The following is a 19004-nucleotide window of genomic DNA, read 5'->3' on the forward strand; positions in this document are numbered from 1 at the left end:
ACACAGAGAGTTAGGGGTGAGGGCACAGTTTTGTGCTGGTTCATCTACTTCCTCCATGGCTGGTCCCAATCAGAATTGATATGAAGTGAGAGGTCCCTTTTTTGTGGGTTGTCACAGGGCTCAGGGCTCTCTCCACTGCTTTTTAACTTCTACATGAAGTCACTAAGTGGGATCATCTGCCATTATGGAATGACATATTATCAGTATGCTACCCAGTTATAGATCACCATCCTGTGTGATGCTGTGTACATTCTTGAGGCCTGAGACTATTTGAGGTTGTGGGGGTCTGGATGGGGAACAACAGCCTTCAGCTGAACCCTGGTAAGATGGAGTGGCATTGGGTAGTGGGCTCCTCTCCATGGGCATTTAGCATCTTTGGTCTTGGGTGGGGTTGCACTGCCCTAGGCAGAACTAGTGCATAATCTGCGGGTCCTCCTGGACTCACAAGACCTGCTTGTGGCAGGCCTGGCTAGGAGGATCTTTGCTCAACTTTGTGCAACAGTTACATCCTTTCCTGCATTGAGAGGTTCTCCACTCAGTTATTTATTCCCTGATCATCTTTCATTTGGATCATTGCAATGCGCTCTACATGGGGTACTACTGAAGAGTATCCAGAACCATTAGCTGATGAAGAATGTAGCTATGCAAGCAATTTTGGGTGCCCCAAGGATGGACATGTAACAGCTTTTATTAATACAGTTAGTCCTTGACTAATGACCACAATTGAACCCAACATTTCTGTTGCTAAGCAAGACACTTGTTAAATGAATTTTGCCCCATTTTATGACCTTTCTTACCACAGTTGTTAAGTGAATCATGGCAGTTGTTAAGTTAGTAACACAGTTGTTAAATGAATCTGGCTTCTCCATTGACTTTCCTTGTCAGAAGCTTGCAAAAGGGGATCACATGACCCTGGGACACAGAAATGGTCATAAGTATGAACCAGTTGCCGAGCATCTGAATTTTGATCAAGTGATCATGGTGATACTGCAATGGTTGTAAGTGTCCAAAACGGTCATAAGTCATTTTTTTCAGTACTGTAACTTTGAACAGTCACTAAATGAACTGTTGTAAGTTGAAGACTACAACTAACTGTTGTAAGTTGAAGACTACAATTAATATGACTTCTATGTTTTTATGGGTTTATTTTTTAAATTTATATGTTGCCCATCTTGCTCTAAAAAGCAATGAGATGGGTAGTAAATAAATACACTTTATTTATCAACCATATTGAAACTGAAGTATGATCATTATGTTGGCATATATTATTAAAATACTTCTACTTTGCACTTTCTTTTCAGCAAACAAAAGTTATCCTGCTCAATGCAAAAGTGACTGACAATAACAGTGTACCAGTAAGTAAAGCAATTTGTTGGGAGAAAGACAAACCTGGAGGGATACGTGGGGCAGAGAATCTCCATGGTAGCATGCTATGATGGGGAATAGGGCAATGAGGTGTATTTGCTACCTCAGTGCTCAGTTAGGAGCTACAGCACAATTTGAGCAAGCTACTCTTTGACTAAAGCCACTGAGATAAATTAAAATTAGTTATAACATTGAAAAAGCCTCCACACAACTCTATTCGATAACCCGACGCAAAATCAAATGTAACAACTGTGTTGAAAGCATTTCTGTGGTTGTAATTTTTCTTATCCATTAACTTGCTGAGCTGCAACTGCTATTGTTGATTATGATGACAGTGATGATTATATTTTTATATACCGACTACTGAGTTTTGCCTTTTATTTTGCTGTCTAGTAGAGTTTTGAATCTTGTACTTTTGGGTCCAGGGCCTGATCTAATTTGTATATGGTGATCATATCTCTACACTTCAGTCCTTTTCCACTCATGAATGCTGAAGCCCTTCCATTTAGTCTCTTATATCACTAGTTTTTAATCTCTTCTTTTTTATCAACAGACCTTTAAAAAAATCACTATCATTGTAAATGACCGGAATGACAATAAACCAATTTTCCAGAATGAACCTTATCTGGCAGATGTCCCTGAGGTATCTATGTCCATATTATCTTCTGCTCAAGTTTGTTCTAGAAATGTTGTTTCTTTGTGACTGTGTGTCCCATACAGATGATCCTCGAGTTACGATGGTAATTGGGAACAGAATATCCAATACTAAGCGATGCAATCATAAAGCATGACATTATATGACCACATTGCTTAGTAGTGTCTATCCTGACGATCCTTGTTGCCATCGTTAACTGAATCCCACTGGTCGTTAGGTGAGGACTCACACTGATCCAAGCCGTTCCCAGCGTGGGCCTTCCCATCCTGAGCCTTGGAAAAGTAAGGCCCTCCTTCTTCTGCCTCCTCTTCGTTCCCCCACCCATCTATCTCTCCGCCAGACCCATTTCTCCCCTTTTGGCTGGCCAGAACTCTGCTCACTTTGTAACTGGTGTGCCCTGCTGCTTTTTCCAAATCACATGGGGCTTTCCGGTGAGGTTTTGAAGCCTTCCAAAGCCTTGCCAGGAAGCCACATGCAATCTGGACAACTCGGGAGAAGGCCTGGCGCAGCCAGCAGGTGTAGCCTGCAATTGTCTCTCAGAAAACCAGGCTGGGCGTACCTCAGCAGCAGCAGGAGGAAGGAAATGGTGAAAGTAATCAGAGATGTCAGACCCAGCAGAGCCCAGGGCAGCCAAGAGGGTAAAAATGAGTGTAGGAGAGATGGAGGAGTGGGTTTAAGCGCTCCTGGGGGAGGTGGGAGGCCAAATGTCAGAATTTTGATTACATCACCATGGGTGTGCTATAACATTTGTAACTTTGGGGTCCAGACATAACTACCATTCGTTCAGCACCACCATAACTTCTAAATCGTCTCTGAACAAATGATTGTTGAACATGCTAAATAAAATTTAATTAAAAAGTAGACCTGCTCGATGATTGGCAAAAGATAATTATAGAAACAGTAGAGATCAGGGGTGTGTATGTTTTGAAAATGAATTCAAAGAAATGCTACAGAGCTCACCTCAAGCATGAATAAAAGGATCTCTCTGCCACTCATTGAAGCAGCTTCTCTTGTATTCAATTTCTGCAGGAACTAAAAAAAGGGGGATTAACCTGTTGCAACTGCAGAGACATTATATCATTTGGTTTCCCATATTTGAGAAATAACTTCCGTATCCAACTCTGTCCATTTCAACCAAATGATTTCATTCTTACAGTATTCCTTTTCAATATAGTACAGTATATGCTAGTCACTATTGCTATTGTTACAAGCAAGGAATGAATAAAGGTACTTTGGGGTGGGGATAAGGAAAATGAAGAAAAAATGCTGTTTTTAAATAGGGATTTTAAGAACTTGTTGGATGAAACACTGATAATTTAAAATTTGCAAGGAATTTAGATTAGGGGTCCCAACCCCTGGGGCTGCGCCCTATTAACGGGCCTGTTCGGGAACGGGTTGTGCAAGTGGCTGGCCGGCACATGCACACACATACAACTCAATTTGCGTGAGCAGTGGGCTTGTTCCCCTCTCCCCCCACCCTCACCATGCTGGGCCATCAAGCCGTAAAGGTTGGGGACTGCTGATTTAGATGGTATTTACAGTACATTACTTTGACAATAATAGATCCTAAACCAGCAATATTTTAAATCTGTATCTTGCAGCATTATGTGTATATTTAAAATGACTTAGAAAGTTTTGTTGATGTCAATGGCAACTCTCCCTACCCAGCCTAATTACTATCAAAATACTGGATTTTTGATATGTTTTATTCAATTAATTTAATTTAATTTTAATTTAATTCCATTTATATCCCGCCCTTCTCCGAAGACTCAGGGCGGCTTACAAGCTTAGCAGTAGCCTTCATTCTATGTATATGCCTCCTTATTAGGGCTTTCACACACCCCCAAGCGGCATTATTACAAAGTCAGCTTAATTGCCCCCAACAATCCGGGTCCTCATTTTACCTACCTCGGAAGGATGGAAGGCTGAGTCAACCCTGAGCCTGGTGGGATGCGAACCTGCACTAATTGCAGGCAGCTGGTGTTACTTAAGGAGGCATTAGCCCACTGCTCCACCAAGGCTCTTATCAGACAGTCCTAATTCATTTTTCCTTATTTATTGCAATCCCAATTGGTGCAAAATTTAATTATAATTTAATTAAATAATAATTAATAAACCTATATATTACTTTGTGCACTGTAATTTAAACATAATATTTAGGCCGTTTTCCTCAGACATTTTGATCTTGCCTCATTCCTTAGATGTTACTTCATGTTTACTTCAACACGTAGAATGGTAGCCTTTGCATGTTAGACTAACTAAACCTGACTGCTCTTTAACAGTAATGAATTCAAGGGATAGAGAAAGTTGCTTGTTTTCTCCAGCATCAAGCTGGATTGAGACACAGAATGAGATGTTAGCTCTCATGTAGTGCCTCTTATATCCTAGAGAAATAGTCCTACATTACCCAAGTTTCTTGTAACTCCTCAATTTTTCTCCTGGCTGAAGTTTCGATAGCTTACAATTCTTCACATTTTCAGGATATCATCACTGGCATACATGGAAAAAGCTGAGGAAGAATGCCATAACTTCTAGTTTTGCCATTCATTTTTTCAAACAACCAAGGGATTTACCTTATTAGAGAATTTTTAATAGGACTATGCTTATTTCCAAGATAATCCAGAGGAAGTACTTTGGACTTTACAATACCTCCTTGCTATTGATTAAAGCAGCCCAATTGCTTTAAAGCAGACATGTCAAACTCGCAACGTCACGTGACATTGTGCAATGTATTGGAGCTTTTTTGCCATTGCTGGCAATGGGGTGGGCGTGGTTTCCCAATGACACATCCAGCCCGTGGGTCGGCAGTTTGACACCCCTGCTTTAAAGTATTCAGTAATGGTGCCACTGTTTTAAGGAATACACTAGTTAATGCAGCTCTTCAAGAAGTGGTATCTTTTTTTCAGGTTCACTTTGTTTAATCAAAGCAGAAAAGTGTTGTCCATGTGTAAAGTCCAAGGCAATTATTCAGAATCATTTTCAAAGCACGTGTAGTTCTGTTTACAGTTTGTATATTAGCTTTGGATGTTATACGTAACTTCTGTTGCTCTTCCTTCAACTCACTTCAACCTTCAAGTCTGCAAACTGATTAACTTTGTTCCAGAACACAAAAAATGGTTCTCCGATCTATGATGTGAGAGCTCTGGATGTTGACAGTGAAAATGCTGGATGGGTATCCTATAAAATTGAAGAGGTGAGTGGGACCCAACAGTCATACTGAAGGGAGGATGCTATACCCCATTTATATAGCGAATCCTGGCAGATGCCGTGTGAGATGGAAATCCAATTCAAGGTTGTCCATTGCTGGCATGGTAGTTAAAAACCTGGCACCGTTTGCGTAGGGTCATTTATACATCTACCTGTGTCTGGGTGTTCAGCCACCAATTTGACTTTCCATTGAGAAGAACTGTCAAACTGTAGACCACATGGTGGCCAGCTTGTAAACTGAGGACATATGCCAGTCCAATATCTGATTTTTTCCCCACATAAACAGTGGTTAGATGGCCTAAATATTGCTATCTGAATGTACATCTTTTTAACATTCATATTTTACTGTGTTTTTAATCTAGACAAAATGTTAATATGTATTGTAAGTCCATGTATGATACACCATATGCTAAATAAATAAATAGAGCTGAGTGTCCTAGGACTGGCATTTTGAACATATTCTAAGTAACATCTGCCCAGTGGCCCTTGTGCAGAAATAGCTTCTTAGGATTGTGAATTTCCCCATTTAATGCATTAATTTAATACATAGAGCCACCTGTAGCCATCTTTCTAAATGTAAAACGTTGCAGAAAAAGTGCACATTTCTTTTTTGGGAAATACTTCTGAATAGAACGTGTGTTTCTGAGAATTCCAAACAAAAGCTGTATTGTAGTTACAACTGTAGAAGGTGCTTACAGCAAGGAGGATAATTTACACAAATATATTGGAGAACTTTGGATAATATTTATCTGGGAATTTGCATTAATGAAAAATGGAATTGAAAAAATGTTACAGTTCAAGAATTTCAAAAGTTAATTGGAAATGAAAATATATGCAGATGTTTAAAGGTTGTAACTTTTTAAAATTGTAAATAGGATCTTGATAAAACATATTCCATTTACAATTTACAATTTAAAAAAGTAATGACCTTTAAACATCTGTATATATTTTCATTTCTCACCATACAACCACAATTGGGACGAGACGTAAGGCAGTTGTTAAGTGAACCTCACCTAATTTTTCACCTTTTTTTGCCATGGTAGTTAAGCAATCACCGCAACTGTTAAGTGAATCACACGGTCGATAAATAAATCCAGCTTCCCCCATTGACTTTGCTTGTAGGAAGCCAGCTGGATAAGTTGGAAATGGTGATTATATGACTCTGAGATGTTGTCAGCATCATTACTAGATTCCATATACTTGCTACATAAACTGAGAATTAATCTGACCTCTGGTGAGGGTTTTTCTACCTGTTGACTCTGTGTGATATAAATATACTTTCTTCCCCCCATCAGCTAATTTATAATATCTTCAGGACTTGTCACAAAGTCATCCTTGAGGAATGTCTATTTTATTCAAGGCAAAGTTTTGTGCTTTTATTACTGTTCATGTTTCTACCATGGGACTCATTTGCAGGTCATTCCAAACAATGCAGAGAATCATCAGCTTTTTATCATTCTGCAAAATGGCACCGTGGTGTTGAATGGCTCACTCAGTTACAACAATAAGAGCACTTTCTATCGAATCAAGATCTTTGCTACGGTGAGGCTCAGCTAAGATAAGCAAGGGAGATTCAGAGGTGGGGAATGGGACGATAATTTCATTTCTGTGGAGAAGAAAAATTGTGCTTAATTGCCATGAATAAGGCACTGTGCGTAGTAGCTTTCAACTGGGTTCTTAAGGATTTATATTGGTGTCCCAACAGTTAGCCTGTGAGTGTGCTAAGAGTGCAACTCCTAGATTTCACATGTAGCATGGGGTTGTCTGGTGAAAACTAGTTAGGGGACTCCACCATATTTCCCTATTCCTTGTACAGCTTGAGCAGATTTATGGAGATATGACTAACAGTAGGGCAAGAACTAGATGAGATTATGTAGTATATTTTGTTAAGCCTTCTGTCAGTAGTTCAATTCCTGGATTAACCAACTTAAATTAGGAAGCAGTGGTGGAAAGGCCCTGTTGTAACTGAGGCTGCCCTTCCTCCTCTTCTTTGGATCTGTACCATGGTCCACTCACCAGTAGCCAAGCAGGTGCCTGGAACGCAGAATCACAGAGCAGATTCACCGACTTGGAGCGCATGGGAAGGGCTCTTTCCTCCTTCAAAGCATCGATAACTGAACGCAGCAGTTCAGGGGTTGTTATTAAAATCATCAATCTTGAGGAAGCCAAGGATGACATTGATGATATCAGAAAGAAATAATGGTCCTCAGCCATTGTAATAGTCCTTATGTCACAAAATATTGTGGCACCCATTTGAAAAGCACAAAAGATGTGGATAATAATGGAATATTTAGGCAGGGGTTTAGCCCTGGATTTGCTCTGTGCTGGCCATTTGATGATTTCCAGATCTGTAGGACACTAAAAGAGATCTTGAAAGGTCTCCACTAACTTCAGAAAAAGTTTAGGGAGCCAAGAAGAATGAGATTTACATTGTAAATAACTATCCCTCTAACTGTACCTGCTTCAGTTTAGACATTATTACCATTTTTGTTTTTTGTTGTTGTTTTTTTAAAAAACTGTTAAACTACACAAACCATTCTTCTTTTGGTCCTCCCCCCCAGGCACCTTTCAGACAGCTAGATTCCTAATTATTGTTATCTTACATTGACCATGATGATTAAAAATCTAGACCAATACATTTTTAGATATTGAATTGATTCTAATTATATTTGCAAAACTTTATTTATCTGGCAGATATTGCATTTTAATTTAAACACATTTTAAGAGGAGTAATATCCTACACAGGATAAAGGTTTTAGAGAAATTGTGTTTTTAAAACACTGCAGCCAAATGTCTAAATATACTTTTTAAAAAATGTTTGGAGGAAAAAAGGGGAAGGAACAGAGAAGACAAATACATAAATGCTTTCACATAAAATCAATTATCAGTCCTTTAGTTATATACCTGAATAGCCTTGCAAAGTAGGTCTGAGAAAGAATATCTTTCAATTATTGATTTAGATGATTCCAAGAGATGAGTTGAGATGAACTCTTCCATGTTTACAGTATATAAAGCTAGCAAAAGCCAACCTATCAGATTATTTTTTCTACAATGGTACCGTAAGATCAATTTCTAAAATCAGTGATTTAGATAGACAATAAAAAACTGTTTAAAAATGCCTCCATCACCCTCAGTTCTAAATTTATGATTCAGAAGAATTAACACTGTGAAAGAAGAACTTGAGATCTGGATATTTATTTAGGAAAAAAAACTCAGGTATTTTCAAAGGATTTTTTTTATGGAAATGCAATCTCCTAGATACTCTAGGTGTGTTTTCGGCTACATCATAACACAGGGAATCATCACAGTACTACCATAGATAGGTAAAATGTCAATTCAAATTATTTATGGTTGCTTCTCTGTATTCTAGGACAATGGAGGAATGTGGAATGGTTCTTTTATCTACCAGAATAATACAGCCTATCTATCTGTGGCAGTTATTGATGTTGCAGATCTGGATCCCCAGTTTTTCGGAGAGCCATACATGGCCTCGGTTTCAGAGAACTGCCCTTGGGTAAGAATTTTCTCACCTGTCTATGTCAAAACCCAACATCTTCCTTAGATACATAAATATTATCACTTTTGTCCCCTTCACATGTATTTTACCTATGTGGGTTTATCTCTGTATCCTCAAAGTGAATTTATGTCCTTCCTTGCAATCTGAGTTGAGTAAGCAAGAACAGAATATGATCATATGGATCCTCTCTCAGTTAATCCCACAGGGTGGATTATGAGTGGTAGACATGCTTTGGCCTATTGAACACCTTATTACTGATACCAAACTGACCTTGGTTTTCAAATCTTTTCCTACTAAAATTTCCTACTAGATCCATTTGGGGGCTAAGGATAGGAAAATGAGGGGATGGCATTTAATCTAAAATATAAACAGAGGCACAATATCGAAAGCCTACATAACTTGAAAATATATCCTTCTAAAATTCCTCAGTAAGTAGCTCCACAATTGCTACTGAGAAGATTCTGTCTTAATTTCTAGAGGTAGGCAGATTTCCCTTCCCCCAAATCAGAAATCTTAGGTTGATACAAAAAGTGGTCCTTCCATTTAGGCCTGAGAAACAGCCAAGCAGTCTCATACATAGTTGTAAGCACCTTAAGGAGTTGCAGACAAGAGCCACATGAGTGCCCTCATGTGCAATAAAACACCTTTTTGCCTTATATCTAAAAGGCTGCTCACTACTACCTCATTTATCCTAGTCCTACACCATGTTTGTTTTCATTGGAGCATGGAAACTATTGGAATGCCAGTGGCATTAATCCAAGTCTGATATAATGTACACCTCATTGTGCAATAGCTGAAGTTTATAACCACCTTTACAGATAACTCATCAAAGCATGGATTACTATAGTCAGAACTTCTTTCTACAAGATAAATTGCACATGTCATATCAAACAAAGATATACAAATATCCAAGTCTTCTGCATATTGTGATCATCATCAGAGGGGCCAATGTATATTGATTTCCAGTGACCACCACATAGCACTTTATATTCAGCTGAAAAGTTCAGTATTGTATAGCATCTGATCAGAACAGCCTGTGAGGAAGAGGAGGATTTTTAAAAAGAAAACTGGATATTGTGAATCACATCATTCTAACACCTTACTTTTAAAAAAAAGACAGAGGGAAATTAATAATTATAACAGGTGGTGAAAGCTAGTTCTGCATTTGTGAATCTTCATTTTGCCTTTGTTCTTTCCTTGAGAAAAAAAATGTTACATGAGACAAATTTCTTGTGTCTAATCACACTTGGCCAAACAAAGTATTCATCTTCTACCAGTCATTTGGTTTTAACATTTTTTATAATCAAAAGTGAACACACTGAATACATGCTTGGTCTAATTCCCCCTCCTGCAGCCAACCTGTTGACATCTTTAATTTTTTAACATCATCAATATCTGCTCTCAATATGAATCTAAATGAAACCACATAGTAAACGGATGATTTCATGCTGACAAAATGATTTAAAAAGCAGCCAGAGCAGATTTCTGAATGCTTTTCCATAGCTTCTTGTCCCCTAGAGATCAAGATAGAATTGCCTTTTTAAACACCTGAAATTATTTTCCTGAACAGCAATGATTTATCTAGAAGGTGGATCTCTTTATCACTGTCATGACAATCAACAACCATGACAATCCCCTTGTTGGAATATTGTTTATCTTTTTATTTATTTCTTTATAAAGCTAGAATTGTGCACAACTGCAAGGGTTGATGAACACATTGGCAAATCAGGTTCTCTACATACTGTGGGGGTACAAAATATATCTTATTTAGGCTTTTTTTTCCTTCTAGGGTACTTCTGTAATGACAGTGTTGGCCATTGACAAGGACAAAGGTGTGGATGATACAATCCTTTACAGTATCATCAGTGAGTAAAGAGTCTGGGGAAGAGGGATATAAGGTGTGCGGACAAGATCAAATTTATGATTCCTGTTGTCTACCATCATGAAGTTAATTATGCATATGATTCTAATTTTTAATTACTATATTGATACTTTATGTCTACAAAATGCATAGCAACACCCTTATACTTAGGAAATCATAGCTGATGTTCAGTCCTTTTCTGACACATTACAACAGAAAGCCTGTCTCTTACCACATTCTTCCCAAATTGTCTTTTTGGCTTCCTTTGGGTTATAAATTTTCCTACAGTCAGATCATGCCTTCTGTGTATCTTGAACTTAAATTCCCATGACTCCTGGAGGACACTAGACTGCTTATCCATGCAATGGACAGTTCCAGAAATTGTCTCATTGTCTATTCTTGACTATGTTGGATGACTGCAATCTTAAACTTTTCCTTGCCCCTCTCTCCCAAGAGCTGGAGGAAGAGGATGTCAGAGAAACTGCTTGAGGTCCTATAACACACCAAGTGGTTAGAGAATTGTTCTTATACAAAAGCACACCCCTTTCCTGAGATCCAAATTAAAAGCCAAACACAATTGTCATCCTTAGTGAAAGGTTAACTTTTCCAAAACCGCTGATAAGATGTTTTCTGATTATCTCCCTCTCTAGATGCCAGCAGCCTGTTTACAGTGAACCAGTCCACAGGAGTCATCACTGTGAATAGTAACCTGGACCGAGAAGGTGTACCAGGTGAAGAGGTGCAATTTCAGATTGCTGTGAGTAGCAGAGCAGCCCTGGGAAATGGTTGGTCTATGTTCTCCTCTACCCCTGCTTTTTTTCAAAGATCTGATGGTATATGAAAATATTTTCGTATACTAAAACATCAAATTACTAAATTAAGTAGATCTACTAAGCTAAGAGATCTCCCTTGCTTCAATGGACAGGCTCGAGAAAAGAACTTGAACATTTACCATCAAGTGGCAGAAGTAAGCACCCAGGTGACCATCCATATCACCGATATCAACGATAACAAGCCTCAGTTTTATTTATGCACGGATCCTCCCTGCAACTTCACAGGCCCTACAGAGGTCAATTTTTCAGGTCAGATTGAGGAACATGCTTCTGCCAGAACACCTGTGGCCAACCTCAATATTGTAGCCTATGATCCTGACAAGGTGAGTGTGTGAGGCTTTTGTTAGCTTTTTATCTTGCCTTTGCTTCAAATGCTCTAGGTGGAATTACATGGAGGATTCCTATAGTGTAGTTTATCCTCACTACACTACCCCTGCAAAGTGGATTGGGTTTACAGTGACAACTGTCCCCTAGTCACTCAGTGATTTTTCATGGTGGACTGTAGAAACATCCTGGGTCTTTCCAATCCTAGCCTAACACTTTAACTGCTACATAACAGTGGCTGGATTAGACATCTTAATGTAGTTTGTACAAAGCTGCTAGAGTAAAAAATATCAGTTCAGAACAAGGCTTGATGTTTATTTATTTATTTATTAATTCGGTTTATATACCACCCTACTCCCAAAGGACTCAGGGAGGTTTACAAGGCAAAATTTAAAAACAATACAATATAAAATTAAAATTAAATTAAATTTAGTCTAGCCGCAAAAATTAAAATCATAATTTAAAAACAAACCCCTCAGTCCAGACCAGATAGCTCAAAGATGTGATTGTCCATCTGGTAAACTTAGCCTGCTGTTTCATTCCCTGAAGAGTAGGAGTTTGAATTTGGACTAAAGGCAGATTTAAATTATTTCGACCAACTTAGCACATAATAGGATTAGGCTAAGCAGCATTGGGTCTGCGTAGTGTTTGGATTGGAGACCATCATGAAATAACTGTGTTGCAGACTAAATTAGAAAGTTAAAAATTATTAAACCTTCGGAAGAAAGCAATAGCAGAATATTTCCATGCTTTGCCAAAAAGCCTTCATAAAGGTATGTCTATGAAGTCAGTAGGACTTGAGTTTGACTTAAAGAAAACTTTGTATCTGAAAAATTACTATAAGTGGAAAATTGTATGTGTGCCTGTTTGAGGCAGTGAAACCCATATATCTCTTTAATTTCTCTGAATTATGAACATATTTCATATCATTCCATTGAATTTGCCAACACAGCAGTCTAATCCCACAGACGTTCTGAAAAGATTTCACTGTTGTATTAGGTCTGTGTTAGCTGAAATGAAGTCATTCCAGTTAAATGGTAAGGGAATCAATAATCATTTTTGCCAGCAGTAACTTCTCTCTTTTACCTGTCTTAAATACAGTTACTGAATGTCATTTGCATTCAGAACACAAGCTAAACGTTCAACTGATTACTTTGTCTCATTTGATAAAATATTTTAACGTGCTTTAATTTAACACTGAGAAGTATGTCAGTGTCAATCCAAGATGGTTAGCCTTTTGCTTTTCTAGGAGATGGTTACAAAAATCTTGTTTTTGCAGCTGAAATTTTGCAGCTCCAGAAAAATTCAGGAGTGAATGCAGGCAAATAGAAGAAAAGAAAACCACTACACTGCTATCTGCTATTTTCTATTGCCAAAAATCCCAATCGGCTGTCACTCTCCTGGCTGGTACTAATGGATTCTCCTGGTTGATACAGTTCTTTCAGAATGTCCTGTGTTTTTTTACTCTTGAACAGGGTCAAAATGGTACTTTCCAGCTATTCCTGAGAGGTCCTGATGCACTGGCATTCTCAGTCTCACCTGGGCAGATTGTAAACGAAGGCACTGTTCAAGTGCTAGTGAGAAATTCAAGCCTTGTGGATTATGAAACTATCACTACTATGACTGTGGAGGTGAGAAAAAGAGAAGGGCGGGGAAAGATCCTTTGACTGAATTGTATCCAAAATCAACTTTTTAACATTCTTCCCTCTGAGCACTGAATTCCCCCTTAGATAGCTTTACTGTAGGCGATCTAAGTGGGGAACACTTGGTATATTTGCATCTACAGTATACTCTGCAGATCTCAGACTATGTGGAAACTGGTTCTACTGTGAATTGTGCAGCCAAGGTATCCCCATCTAGCTGCTGCCAAGGATATGGCCGTCTCTTCTTCACAAATGTCAAGAAATTATTTGTTATTAAATTTATTTGCTGCCTATCTTGCCTTTGGCTGCTCTAGGCAGCTTACAATAATCAATGTAGATCTGAATTCGGGCATGGGAAGGAATGATGAGCCATTTAGCAGAGACTTTAGTCCTGAGAAAGAAGAAGGCACAAGAAAGAAACTCAAAACAATTCTGCTTTGATTCTGTTTGGTATACGACTGAGCAGAGAGAAACTGATTGGCTTCTAGATTCTTCTATTCCTATCCAGTTACACAGCATCTCTCCTGTTTCTTGATCTTGCTTATCTCAGAGGGCTAACGGGCTAAACAATGTGCATGAATTCTGATGGCCCTGTCTGTTTCTACCTGAGACAGTAAGATTTATCCTGAAGGAAATTATGAGTATTTATCCATTCGTTCATTCTTTCTTTCTTTTTATGCCACCCATCAGATTGATACAGCGACTCTTATACATGAGATAAGTTTAGTAATTTGATCCTTTTGTATGCTAACAGATTGTAGCAAATGATACTAGAAGGACAGTGGATTGCTGCTCTTTTGCCACAGTGACCATCCATCTTCTTGACATCAATGACCACAGGCCTGAATTCAGACAGACTGACTACAAGCTTTCCGTATTGGAAGAGAGCCCACCTGGTTTCATTATAGCTTCTAATATCACAGTAAGAAACTTCTACGTCTTTTTGGGTTCCTGGTGTTAAAGATGATGGAAATAGAAAGGCCTATTATCTCTATGACTTCATGGCTGTTTTGCACCCGTAGGATATTATGCTCCTTGTTTCCCCACAACCTGCATATTTTTTTTAACCTTCCATTTAATCATGTCCAATTCTCTGGAAAACTCCCTGGAGTTTTCTTGGCAAGGTTTTTCAGAAGTGGTTTGCCATTGCCTCCTTCCTAGGGCTGAGAGAAAGTGACTAGCCCAAGGTCACTAAGCTGGTCTGTGGCCTAAAACAAGACTAGAACTCACAGCCTCATGATGCCAACCCCTACACTAAACTGGCTTTCTACCCTCCACATAGATTTATTTTAATTTTTCTTCTATAAATCTACCAACAACTGATTTGGCCTTAAAGTCTGCTTTTAATCTATTCAGACCAATCACAGTATTTATTAGTGCAAAGGAAACCTACTTATATCCTAATTCTTTCCTTCCTGAGCTGCAGACTTCAAGTCCTGAAGAAATTATGATAAACAGATGGTTTCTTCTATTTGTTTTTTTTGCAGGCCACTGATCCAGACAGTGGAAACTTTGGAGAGATCACTTACCAATTACTGCCTAAGAGCATGTAAGTATATACAGTACAGTAATTAGCAGAGAGAAACAGAAAGAGAATGTGTCAACATTTTCTTGCTAAGTGAGTGTGATCACACAACTAAAAATATGCTTGTTTAACTGTTTTGCAGCCAATCAAATTTCACGGTGAATGAAATGAATGGTACAATATTTGTGGCCAATGGCAATAAAATAGTTTGGGGAATCCGCCATGTCTATTATGCCACTTTGCAGGCAATGGATGGTGGTGGGCTGATTGGTTCTACCCAATTGGAGATCACAGTGATTGACATCAACAATAATCCTCCGGTTGTGATAGGTTCCTACAACTTCATGGTCATTGAGGGCAACAGCATTGAGCCTATCTGGATCCAGGTAAAACTAAAATGCCAGCTTCCTTTGTTTACTGGAACATTTCCCAAATTACACTAATAGGCATTTTCAAACAAAAAGCAATAATTTGCTTCTTAGAAGAAGTAATAATTTAATTATAGATTATAAAGTCGGAAGTTTACCTTTGAAGCTGAGATTACTTCACCAAATTGTGACTGTCCTGTTTCTTTCCAGTCCTACTCCAAAATTAAGTTAGGGCCCTAAGACTTTCTAATTTATTCTAATATACAATATTACCTTTACATACAGCCATATGATGGCCATGGAGAATTGGAATGTGATATTCTAAGTGGTTTGTTTTTTAAAGATGGCATTTTCAATCAATCTAGATATAGACAGGAAATTCAGAATGCCACAACTATAAGTCATTTAAACATTGGACTTAAAAGAAATAGGAATTATTTACATGCAAACGAGAACCCATAGCGCACAAACCATTTATATGCATAGGTTTAAAGACAGTTGTGGGATGTCCACTTATTTAAGATACAGACTGACTTGTAGAATCCTTGGTGCTCTCTCAGCATGGTCGTTTGCTTGCTGTCAGACCTGCCCCAGTCTACTCTCTCAGAAAAGTAAGACTCGTGACGCCATTTGGTTGGAGCAGAGAAACTTTTACTGAAAGAACCTGGTTGCAGTAAAGTCAGGTGGAATCTAGTGTTCCTGCACAAAATACAAAGCCATTCTTTTCATTTCCCATTCCCTCACCCCATGACCAGTCCCTTGGCCAGCCAATGCAATGCCAGTAAGATGTTTTGAGAAACTCTAAGGTGTTGAACTGGTAACATTCCATTCTCAGGATAAATGGCCTTGAAGATCCTGATACAAGTCAATTTAGTGGTGATCTGGTCTTATTCTGTTGTCACTCCCCCCTCCCTATTTCCCATGTTTGAAGTTACAGCAATAGCACCCAATAAACCCTCATCCTCCTTCCTCCCTTCTGCCCTAATGCCAGGGCCCCAGCGAGGCACACTGGCGATGGTGGACCTAACACTTGCAGACATTTCATCACTCAGCTAGGTAGCATCATCAGTGCAAATCAGTGTGGATTTTGCCCCTGGTTTACATACAGTATCTTCCTCTGCCAGATTTGGTGGATTAGGTATTCCAGTTCCTTAATTAGATATTGTTTTCTGCTTGTTTGTTTCTCTGGTATTGTTCTTTGCTTATCTATGTGTTGGTTGGAGAGAGTGTGTTTTGTTCTTTTTGTTCCTTTCTTTCGTTTTTTATTGTCTCTTTTGCATGCTATGTAAATATGGTTTATCTTTATGTATCTATTGATGGCTGATTTTCCTGAATGCAAGCTTCCAGGAATTCCCTAATGGTTTTGGATATGGGTTGGCCTAAGATGTTTACAGTTCCCAAGTTAAAACTGTGGTTGAGTCTGTCATGTGAAATTAAGGAATTGTCATTGTGTCTTCTGACTACTAGTTAGTGCTCATGGATGCACTCTGCTAGTCTTCTGCCTGCCCATCTTACACAGTGACTGTTAACGATCCTTGCATTGTACATTGTAGATAACTCTTGGCATTTGTTTTTGGGCTTCTGGATGTTTTGATTTAGTTAAGATGTTTTGGAGAGCTTTAGCTGCTTTGTGTACTACAACAAGCTGGGTAGTTGTAATAGTCTATTGGTTATAGCTGAGATGTCTTTGATGTAAGATGGTACTTTGCTTTTCATAATCTCTGCTGGTTGTGCCACAGTGGTTGTGCCATAATGAACAGGCAGTTTTGGATAAAATAGCGTTGGTATCCATGCATTACATTGACTTGGGAAATATTTTATTTTTTGTGGTTGTTATTGCTAGTTCTAAATAAATAATGTGGTTGTTAAAGAACATCCTGAGTTGGGGAGTCACACATCATGTTAAGACATGGCTTATTTACTACAGCTTATTATATAAGCTATAATTGGCTTGGTTCTCACAACACACCAAGCCAAAAACAATTTGCATCATGCCTTAGTATGCTATGTGTATTAGGTTTTGATCTCTTCAAGGCCTGGATCTCCAGTCTAGTATTCTGTGAAGTCTATGAAGTAGTAAGTCATGAGTTCTAGTAAAAGGAGTCAAAGTACCAGCTATTTCCATTTTGGTTCCTGAAATTATTATAGCAGGTATAAGTGATCTTGATTGATGTAACAAAATGTTAAGCAGAATCAGACCTGATTAGCAGTTAGATGGTCTCTCTCAGAGAGACCACAAGGTTACAGTTTAGACTGAGAAGTTTATTTATTTATTTTATTTTATTTTAATTCCATTTATATCCCGCCCTTCTCCGAAGACTCAGGGCGGCTTACAAGCTTAGCAGTAGCCTTCATTCTATGTATATGCCTGCTTATTAGGGCTTTCACACATCCCCCAAGCGGCATTATTACAAAGTCAGCTTATTGCCCCCAACAATCTGGGTCCTCATTTTACCTACCTTGGAAGGATGGAAGGCTGAGTCAACCTTGAGCCTGGTGGGATGCGAACCTGCACTAATGGCAGGCAGCTGGTGTTACTTAAGGAGGCATTAGCCCACTGCTCCACCAAGGCTCTGTTTAAGGACAATAATATCTACTTGGATGACTGAGAATCTTCATCAATATATTATCCAGTTGAAGAAGTTTAATCTTACTCATAATATTGACTGGAACAAGGAAGAGTAAGAAGTAAGTATTTTTTTTAAAATTCTCTTCCCAGGCCACTGATCAGGATAACCTAGAAACCAATAATAGCCGCTTACATTTTGAAATTATGCCTGGCAACTTCAGCAACAACTTCACTATTAATCCAGATTCTGGAGAGCTAGTCAGCAAAGGACCCTTGGACCGAGAAGCTATTCCTGTGGAGCTCAAAGGGAAGATAGTGGTGACAATACTTGTACAAGACTTGGGGATCCCTCAGTTGAACACCACTGTCAATGTCACCCTCACTGTGGAGGTAATCCCACTGTTCATCGCCGGGAGTTTGGGCTAAGATGGATAAAGAGGTGGTAATGTAAAGTTCTTACCTAAATTTTATTTAGATAAGATGCTTAGTGGAGAAGGAGGCATGTGTAAAATACTCCAGAAATTAAATTTGCTTTTATTTTGCAGATGCATAATTTTGGTAATGGGGTTTCAAATTTAACACCCTATCTACCATTTTATATGGCATAACAACATAAATACTTCTCTTCTTAGGACAAAAATGACAATGCGCCCAGCTTCAACAGTTCAAATTATGAGTTCTCTGTTTCTGAAGGCTTGCGAGGTATGATTTATTGAATCTCTTTGGCACAGACTGGAAATGAAACTAGAAATTATAAAATATCTCGGAGGGTAACCTGAAGCAAAAACCATAACTACTGAGTTCTAAAAAAATCCAAAGTGAGAAGCTAAACAAACCACCTACAAAGCTCTACTGGATCACATGAAAGCATTCTAGTCAAGCATTCTTTTCCCAAAATCACTACTCAGATGTCTATATCAAGGCCGGAAGTTGGACATGGTGCCACAGCATTTTCATGCTCTGGTTCATAGATAACTATTATAGGAGCAGGCAATATATAAGTCTAAGGATCAGCATTCATTGATTGCATTATCGTGATAGTTTGAGGAGAGGAAAATCTCCCAGGCACTTATAAACTAATCTTACCTCTTATCTTTTCTTGAAGAGGAAGTTCTAGAGAGAGTCAGATGATATTCT

General features: G+C 38.6%; 1 protein-coding gene across 1 annotated transcript in view; it reads left to right on the forward strand.

Annotated features, from left to right (window-relative positions):
- Positions 1-19004, forward strand: part of CDHR2 (cadherin related family member 2) — a gene marked incomplete at its 5' end in the record, with an annotated part of 44369 nt that overhangs the window by 14034 nt on the left and 11331 nt on the right. Inside the window, 13 exons of the mRNA XM_081319041.1 lie at positions 1919-2008; positions 5124-5213; positions 6644-6769; positions 8598-8741; positions 10534-10609; positions 11256-11362; positions 11531-11761; positions 13238-13393; positions 14160-14327; positions 14893-14954; positions 15073-15316; positions 18018-18257; positions 18500-18569. Of these exons, the coding sequence (XP_081175167.1) occupies positions 1919-2008; positions 5124-5213; positions 6644-6769; positions 8598-8741; positions 10534-10609; positions 11256-11362; positions 11531-11761; positions 13238-13393; positions 14160-14327; positions 14893-14954; positions 15073-15316; positions 18018-18257; positions 18500-18569 (1804 nt within the window). The remainder of the gene's footprint in view (positions 1-1918; positions 2009-5123; positions 5214-6643; positions 6770-8597; positions 8742-10533; positions 10610-11255; positions 11363-11530; positions 11762-13237; positions 13394-14159; positions 14328-14892; positions 14955-15072; positions 15317-18017; positions 18258-18499; positions 18570-19004) is intronic.

Source organism: Vipera berus, assembly GCF_964194415.1.
Source record: "Vipera berus genome assembly, chromosome: 2".
Lineage (NCBI taxonomy): Eukaryota > Metazoa > Chordata > Lepidosauria > Squamata > Viperidae > Vipera > Vipera berus.